Here is a 9,329-nt window from a genome sequence, read left to right on the forward strand (position 1 = left end):
GAAAGATATCAAATCTGCCGAATTTAACGAAATCGTGGATAGTTGTGAAGTATGTAAAATAGCCAAAATTAAACGATTGCCATTTAAAACTGTTAGACAGAGAGCTTCCAGATTGTTGGAAACAATACATAGTGATATTATGGGACCGATAAACCCAGCTTCTTATCCCAAAGGTTACAGATTTATAGTCGTAGTAATTGATGATTATTCTCGTTTAGCAATGTCTTATCCAATCAAAAATAAAAGTGAAGCGGGGTCTTGCATTGAGGCTTTTGTAAAATCTGCCAGAAATATACTTGGTCGAGATGAAAAGGTCTGTCGTTTACGATGTAACCAGGGACTAGAATATATGGGAGGTTATACAAAAGAAGTTTTGAAAAAATTAGGAGCAGAACTCGAACCCGCTAGTCCTGATACGCCCGCACATAACGGAGTGGCAGAACGTTATAATCAAACCATAATGAATAAGATTAGATCGTACATGTATGATTAAAAATTACCAGAAAATATGTGGGATTAATATAATAAAAAAAATATAATTTTTATATTATTATAATTAATATAAAATAAAATCGTATAATCGAACACCACATGCTACTAATAATACGGAATCTCCGTTATATAAATTTGCACCTAATTATAGATATGATATCAATCAAATAAAACGGTTCGGATGTTTTGCCTATATTAAAGTCCAACGAAAAACGGGACCGAAGTTTAGGTACGTTGGTAGAAGAGTAATTTTGATAGGTTATACTCGAACGGGTTATTTATTTATAAAGCCAGAAGATGGTAAATTTTATGAGAGTAGGGATGCTAGGTTTAATGAAAGAATTGTTTACGGAGATAGATATCATTTAAATAGTATTAAAAATTGGCAGGATGGAAACGTTGCTATAAACAAAGAAACCTGGTTAGTCGAATTTGATAAAGAAAACGTAGAAGGAAACACCGAGATCTTAGATTCGGATAGAGCGCCTCCGCGAATTAAAAGAAAAAGAGGTCGTCCTAAAAGCAAGCTGATAATGCACCTGAACATGCTGAGACGATTGTTGATCCTCTCCCTATGAATGATGTATCAGCAAATTTTGTTTATGCTTTTGATAATTCTTTAGAATGTAAAGTTGATGAAAGCACAAGATTAAAAATTTATGAAAAATGTCACGCGTAATTGGCTGAAATCAACAAAGATCCAAAGACCTATAAAGAGGCTATTAATGGTCCAAAAAAAGAACACTGGATGAAAGCAGTTGCACCTGAATTAAAGGCTATGGGTTTACGTAAAGTCTGGACAATAGTAGAGAGACCAGGATTTAGGAAGAATGGAACACCGCCTAATATTATAGATTCAAGGTGGGTGTTCAAAACCAAAGTTGATGAAAAAGGTGAGAAGCTTTACAAGGCGAGACCCGTTATACGAGGTTTTAACCCTTTCACTACTACGGGTGACTATTGTGTAAAACACCTTAGCAACTCGTGATGATTGAAGGTAAACAACAAAAAACAGCTTTATTTTAACAAGTAAGCACAATACGAATATTACAGTATGTAGAAATGTTACAAATATACGAATAATATAAAATAAGACGAATAATACTAATAACACGAATAAGACGAATAAAACAAATAAGACTAATAACTTCTAATAACACGAATAAGACGAGTGGAACGAATAAGACGAATAATGACGAACACTCGACTCCCGATCCTTAGTAACAGTAACTCTAATAGTTCTAATAACAGTCACCACAGTCTCCTTCTTTCCACGCATTTATAGTCTAATAAGTAACACCCCTTTTGGAAAGAGTAGGAGATTCTTAGTTCGATTGACCAATAGCACAAGGGTGCAAGGTCCAAGCAAAGTCCAAGGTCTACATATGTTTTTCGTTAGAAGGAACAGTGTACAAGGAGATCTTTATCGGAAACATAAAACCTAAACAAATATTTACAATTGCTCGCCGGGTCCGATGAAACATGTGGAATTTTATTACCCTCACATGTTATTGATACCTTAGGTTTTATGACCGAATAACCCTTTCCAATATTTCCTTTTTTAACAATAGATCTTCCTAGACACATGTCCGTATACGATGCAGGTGAGAGTTCTTCACATCCTCCCACCTGGAGTTATCAACTCCACATACACGTTATTATACTAATTTTCAGAGTAAAATAAAAATACAAATTACGCAGAGATTACGCTTTATAAAAACAAGGTTTCTTACTGATACGTCCACTTCGCGTTTTTATTATGTCTGTCGTATCGCATTCCGTCTTAGGTTTACACTCTTTTTCTCTGGCATTGGTAGGAGTAATTTCCTCATTCATTGTCACACTTACGTCCTCTACATTCATACTATCTATTTTGCTCTCGACTTCCAGCGGATAAATACGTTGTAACAGTCTCTTTAAACTCCCTTCTTTGGTTCGCAGAATCGCGACCCTCGCTGTACCGTCACGACCCATTATCAGCCTTTCGATTCTAGCCAAAGGCCACCCGATACGTTTTCGATTGTCGTCGCCTATCATGACGACATCACCTGGTCTCAAGATACGAGATTCTTTTACGTCGCCTTTTAAAACTAGTTGACTAAGATATTCTTTTCGAAAGCGTTCCCGTAAATGTTTTATAAGTTCTTGCTTATATCGAATAGCTTTATCAAAATTGATTCTTCTACTAATATCTACATCTGGACATTCAGATTCTCTAAGATCTTGCAGAAACATGGCCGGGGTAAGAGGCCTTAAGTCATCCGGCGAATCCGACACGTACGTCAAAGGACGCGAATTTATGGTGCGCTCGCAGTTAACTAATACAGTATACATTTGCTCGTATGTGAGGCACGCTTTTCCCAGAATTTTTCGCAGAATGACTTTTACCATACCTATTAGGCGCTCCCACCAACCTCCCCACCATGCTGCAGTCGGTGGATTAAAGATCCAATTTATTTGTTTTGCGGAGCTATACTTAGCGATTGCATTCCAATTTAATCTTTCGAACATGTTATTAGCTCCAAGAAAATTCGTGCCATTGTCACTATAAATGACCGATGGTCGACCGCGGCGACTAATAAACTTATCTAACGCATCTAGAAATGCCGCCGTCGACATAGCGGTTACGAGTTCTAAATGTACGGCTCGATAGACCGCGCAAGTAAATAAACAGATCCAGGCCTTCTGTCGCCCGCGTAAATATAATGGCCCTGCGAAATCTACACCCGTTATTTGAAACGCAGCGGCGTCTTTGACTCGATTCAGCGGCAGAGGGGCGGGATTTACTCTCATTGGCTTAGCACCCTGTCTTTTGCAAATAACGCATTTTGAGATTATCTCCCGCACAGTTTTTTTCATACGTAATATCCAATATTTTTCTCTCAATTGACACATCACAGTCTGTACACCAGCATGATTCATACTCTCATGCGTTTCGCGAACTAGCAGTTCCACAACTTATGTCTGCTATCTAATAATATTGGACACAAAAAAAGAGAAATTATCATTTCGCTGTATTATCTTCGTTTTTAATCGTAGTAACCCATCAGTATGCTTGAACACTTTAATCGCTGACAATTTCGGATCGTTTTTCGGTAAGAACATATCGTGTTGCAAACATTTTAATAATTTTATTTCTGTTTCTTGAATCTCTTTGTAAGTCAAATATTTGGTTCTTACATCTTTCTTTATCAAAAAATTCTTGAATCTAATCATAATACATAAAAATCTTAGATATTTACTATATGAGGAGAACCTGTTTACCAAGTTCACATCTACACATTTCACATTAAGCATCGTGAGCTCAGCTGACTTCTTGAGCTCGCTATTTACCTCACTTTCGTCAACGACACCTTTCGCACACGGCCAGGTGTCCCGATTCCCGTACAACCAATCCGGTCCCTCCCACCAGTGCGAATCGTATAATTGTTTTGCTTGACAGCCGCGCGACGGTAGATCGGCTGGATTTTGAGGACCGGGTACATATTGCCATGTCCACGATTTTGACAAATGTCTAATTTCGCGTACGCGATTCCACACAAATACGCCCCATTGACTATCACGATTTATCCATGTTAACACAGTAGTCGAATCGGACCAACAAAAAACGGGTATATCTTTACAACTAATGGCCTGTAGAACATCTTCAGTTTGTCGACTGCCTATGCAAGCGGCTAAAAGTTCAAGACGCGGTATAGTCGAATTATTTGGTGCGATTCGCGCCTTCGCCGCCAAAAAATGCAATTTTACTTCGTTCTCGTTCTCTATACGTAAAAATGTTACCGCAGCGTACACTGATTGGCTCGCATCACAAAAGGTATGTAGAGAGAAAACGCCTTCACCGAAACTTCTCGGTAATTCTATTTTATTTAAGTAATGTAGCTGATTATACCACGTAAAAAATTCCTTATGTGATTTCTCATCTACTGGTGAATCCCAATCGTATCCCGATTTACACAATCTTTTCAATATTGTGGGAGTAGGAGCGTCTGTTGTATGTGTGTGTGCGTGTGCGGCGTGAAGAAGCTTCAAGGGTACGTTGCCTGGTAGCATAAACAGGGGCAAGTTCGTGGCGTTTTGAGTCGTAGCCATGGGTGAGTGTTCCCTGGCAGCGCAAACTGAGACAAACTGGTTGCCTGGCGAGATGTTGCCACGGGAGTATCGCCTAGCAGCCAAAACAAGGGGGCTTTAATATATAAATGGGGAACAAGAGAACAAGAGGGAGATTTAGAGAGAACTATACGTGCGTACGAAGGTGTGATCGAGTGCGATAAAAAGGCGATTAATAAATTAACGATTTGCGAGATAATTTGAGCGAGAGTGTTTCCGGAGAAGTAGTTTAGTGCGTTCCTTTACTTTTGGTGTGTTTATTCTTGTTAACGTTTGTTTTTGTGTTCATTAAAGAGTTTTTCCTTTATCTTCTGTGTGGTACCGGTTTTCTCGGGGAATTCGGATATCCTTAGCTGGATACATAATAAGTGTTTTCCCTACAATATTAATCTCGGAATTATCATCACCGGTACTGTGAACCCGATTGGATCAAATATCTTAGGTGAAATCGAAAGAATCTTACGTTTTGTTATCTCGTGACTAATCTCGTCAATCAACACAGTGTTAACCGATATCGTATCGCGGGCTTTATTAAACAAAATCCTGAGCACCCGAGTTTCTTCTCTCTCCGAGTTATCATGGGTATACTCCCACCCTCGTAATTCGAAACCGCCTTTTTTCATTATCGATGTTGCTTGTTCAATAAAGGTCTCCAACTCCGCTGGTGATTTAACACTGGTGACGCAATTGTCTACATAAAAGGATTTCGATAACTTTTCAGTAATATATTTTGGTACCCCTTTTATCTGAGAAATGTGATACTCTAATACTGTACCTAATAAAAATGGGCTACTAGTGAGACCGAAAACAACGCGTCGGTGACGTAAGGCGATAAGTTTTCCTTTCGCGAACCATAAAAATCTTAAATAGTCACGATCTTTCGGATTAATTTCAATTTGAAGAAAGGCCTTGCGAATATCTACAATTACCGCTATATTGTCTTCTCGAAATTTTAATAAAATTGCAGGAATTAACTCTATAAGATTTGGCCCTTTTTCAAGACACTGATTTAGAGAAGGAAAACCCTTCTCGCTCGCAGAAGCATCAAACACCGGCCGCAGTGGAGTAGTACTTCCAGACTTTATGACGTGACGATGAGGTAAATAGTGAGCTCGATCATTCAACTCGTTGTCCGGTACAACTTCAATTATACCCTGTTCGAGCCACTCCGAGAATACTCTATCATATTTTTCCAGATACCCATCTTTATTTAATTTTCTCACCGTATTACTTAATCTACTTTTTACCATTTCTAAATTACGCGAAAGAGGCGCGTGGTCATCGACCCAGGGTAAATCAACCGTGTAACGTCCGTTTTCGGTTATAGAGACTGTGCTTAAAAAATTTTCTTTTACTTTTTGTTCATTCATTAGCCGATTATTTTTCTCAATGGGATCTCGTATACCTATAACATCCAATTTCCAGAGATCCGAAATGTTTGCTTCACTCACGAACATTGACAACTCACTAATCACATCATCCTCCTTGGTTACCTTAGGTGTTTTACCCATGATAACCCAACCTAATCTTGTTTCAAATGCCGACAAACTCTTATCTACATCGAGTTTTCTTCCTGTAAAAAGCTTACCAGCTACGTCCGCACCTATTAAAACATCGATTGTCTCGCTCGAATCATCGACATTTCTTTGTAAATCTGTGAGATTAATATTATTTTTCTTCAATTTCTCAATCCAGGGAGCTCTTTTGATCGTCGGTATATCAGTACAAATAGTATCCTCATTCATTACTTGGAAATTACATGAATATTTTCCGTCTAAACTTTTCATTCGAATCAAATAAACATTATGTTCCTTGGATTGAGAACTTACACCGCCGAAAAGTGCATGAGATATCTCTCTCTTACCAAGCCTCTCGTATTTCAAAAACTTTGCCACTTCCGAACGAATATACGATCTATGAGAGCCCTGGTCTATGACCGCACGCACAACTTTTTCTTTTGAATCCGAATATATAACAACGCGAAGAGTCTGTAAAATTACATTCGGCATACAACTAAAATTTGAGATTTTGCTCTACGTTCGCTTGCTCATTCGCTTGTTTATTCAACGAATCATTTTTACTCACAGTCACGCTAGTAAATTGATCGCGCAATCCCGGACACATGAGCATTGAGTGACGTCTGTCACACCATCCGCATGAAATTTTTACTTTACAATCTTTTATCAAATGATTCCGTTTTAAGCATCTTATTGGAAAATTCTATCTAATGATTTCCAACACTCTTGGTTAAGATACTGAACAACTATATTTCAGATATAATAATATGCATTACATAAAAGAACAAAAGAAAAAACTAAGAATAAGAAACGCTACGTCCACGCATTTCGGTTGACGTCCTATAACTAACAACGCACGCACTTCGAGACGCACAGCACACAAAGAAAACAACGGAAGAACAATGTAGCGTCCACGAGTGCACCGTCACGACGCCACGCGGCACTCTCAATACTACATTAGCCTAAATATTCTTCCAATACTCCCACTTATTTAGACTAATACACCGATCCCGTGTCGTAATTTTTCAAATTGTTGCTTACTCAAGGGCTTCGTAAAAACATCTGCAAGCTGCCGTGTGGTATCGACATAATTTACAATAATATCGCCTCGTTCGAAGACTTCTCGCACAAAATGATAACGAACGTCTATGTGTTTTGTTCGTTTATGATACTCAGGATTACTTGCTAGTTTAATCGCTGATTGGTTATCTACATTCATAGGTATCGCTTCACATTTTAAACCAATATCTAAACAAAATTGCTTTAACCACAAAGCCTCCTGGTACCCTTCGCAAGTGCAATATACTCCGCTTCAGTTGTTGACAATGCTACCACACGCTGCCTCTGACTAGACCATGAAACTGCCCCATTATTTAATACAAATAAAAAACCTGTCGTTGATTTACGAGTAGTTACACATCCTGCATAATCCGCATCCGTATACCCGTTTAGAATGCCATTACTCCCACTTGTTCCGTACACAATTCCATGATCTAGCGTTCCTTTCAAATATCTGAAAATTCTTTTCGCAGCTTGCCAATGTTCCCGCCCATAATTCGTTAAAAACTGACTTAATTTATTCACCGCAAATTCAATATCCGGCCTACAGACCCTTGCTGCAAACAATAATGAACCTATAGCTTCCCGATATGGTACATCACACATTTTTACATTTTCTTGTGATGACAAATGCAAACCAGGCTCAAACGGTGTACTAACTGGTTTTGCATCCTCCATTCGAAATCTTACAAGCATTCTTTTGATGTACTGTTCCTGCTTTATTTTAATAGTACGATTTTTGCGGTCGCGCTCAATTTCCATACCGATAAATTGTTTTCCGTTTCCAATAGTGATTTCAAAATTTTCTTTTAATTTATCTAAAACCATTTTAACCGCTTCTTTTGATTTTGACAACACTAACCCGTCATCTACATATAAAGCTAAAATAACGTCTGCATCATTCACTTTCCCTAAAAATACACAATTATCATTTTCAGAATGATGGAAACCAAAACTCTTTAGAAAATTTGTAAATTTAGAATTCCAACACCGTGGTGACTGCTTAAGCCCATACAAACTCTTATTTAATTTACAAACTGCTCGTGGTTGACATTTATCGACAAAACCTTGTGGCTGCTCCATGAAAATAAGCTCTTTCAACTCACCGTGAAGGAAAGCAGTTTTAATATCAAATTGTGCTAACTCCAAATCATCTCTCGCCGCGATCGCCAATAATATTCTAATAGACTCATATCTAACCACCGGCGCGAAAGTTTCAGAAAAATCAATTCCTTCTCGTTGAGTGAAGCCTTTTGCCACAAGCCTAGCCTTATAACGCTGCACATTACCGTTCGAGTCCAGTTTCTTAGTAAAAACCCACTTACAAGCTACAGTCTTTTTATTTTCTGGTAATCTTTCTAGTGTCCATGTTTTATTTTTACGAAGCGCACTCATTTCTTCATTCATCGCACATTTCCATTGCACTGCTTCTACACTAGACACCGCACTTTCATACGTTTGGGGCACTACATCCGCTATGGAGGCATAACCAAACTCACTATAGCGGTCTGGCACATGTAATGTTCTTCTATCGCGCAATTGTCTACCGGTTTGTTGCACTTCATCCTGTTGACGGTTACTTACACTTGGAGATGCTTCGTCATTATCTTCACCTGATGATTCAGCCGACTCAAAATCTTCTTCGTCCTCTTCAAGTGATTCATTATAATTTCCAAAATCCAAGTTTACAGAAAAACGTTTACAGGACTCTTCATCAAAATTTTCTGCAGCTTCTTCATTAAAGGTGACATCACAGGCTATATGTATTTTCCGTGATTTCTTGTCCCATAGTCTATAATTAGTAGAATCGCCTTCGTAGCCAACCAAAACCAACCGAAGACTTTTACTATCCAACTTCCTCCTACTTTCCTTGGGAATGTTCTTGTAGGCGATGCTTCCGAAAATTCGCATATGTTGTACTTCCGGTTTTCGTCCAGTCCATTTTTCATATGCAGTCATTTCATTCAACTGTTTTGTAACAGTCCTGTTAAGAATGTACGCTGCCGTTTTTACCGCTTCCGCCCACAAATATTTTGGTAAGCCTTTTGAAATTAACATGGACCTTGCACTTTCTACAAGAGTTCGCATTTCCCTCTCGGATCGTCCATTCTGTTGACGAACGTACGGCGCAGACTTTTCGTGGATGATTCC

The 9,329-nt window shown here is 38.5% G+C and overlaps 2 protein-coding genes across 2 annotated transcripts; both read right to left on the reverse strand.

Annotated features, from left to right (window-relative positions):
* Window positions 1–2,196: 2,196 nt before the first annotated feature.
* Window positions 2,197–3,414, reverse strand: LOC107073510 (uncharacterized). The gene has a single exon (XM_089178663.1). It carries the CDS (start codon window positions 3,412–3,414, stop codon window positions 2,197–2,199), a length of 1,218 nt encoding a protein of 405 aa, XP_089034789.1.
* A 142-nt stretch (window positions 3,415–3,556) lies between these two features.
* On the reverse strand, window positions 3,557–6,732 carry LOC149030611 (uncharacterized). Its single transcript, XM_089178664.1, has 5 exons — window positions 6,688–6,732; window positions 6,008–6,590; window positions 5,197–5,932; window positions 3,757–4,678; window positions 3,557–3,700 (listed from the first exon to the last, which is right to left on the reverse strand). Exons 1-5 carry the CDS (start codon window positions 6,730–6,732, stop codon window positions 3,557–3,559), a joined length of 2,430 nt encoding a protein of 809 aa, XP_089034790.1.
* Window positions 6,733–9,329: the final 2,597 nt, after the last annotated feature.

Source organism: Polistes dominula, unplaced genomic scaffold (genome assembly GCF_049000335.1).
Source record: "Polistes dominula isolate Pdom_NZ unplaced genomic scaffold, Pdom_raw_medaka contig_11, whole genome shotgun sequence".
NCBI lineage: Eukaryota > Metazoa > Arthropoda > Insecta > Hymenoptera > Vespidae > Polistes > Polistes dominula.

Excerpts from the sequence above, each read along its gene's own strand:
- LOC149030611 (XM_089178664.1), bottom strand. The coding sequence starts at position 6,732 with ATGCTCATGTGTCCGGGATTGCGCGATCAATTTACTAGCGTGACT. Across the intron at positions 6,591-6,687 it reads ATCAATTTACTAGCGTGACT|ACTCTTCGCGTTGTTATATA; the intron begins GTGAGTAAAAAT and ends GTAATTTTACAG. Across the intron at positions 4,679-5,196 it reads GGCGGTTTCGAATTACGAGG|CCCCCTTGTTTTGGCTGCTA; the intron begins GTGGGAGTATAC and ends TATATATTAAAG.
- LOC107073510 (XM_089178663.1), bottom strand. The coding sequence starts at position 3,414 with ATGAATCATGCTGGTGTACAGACTGTGATGTGTCAATTGAGAGAAAAA.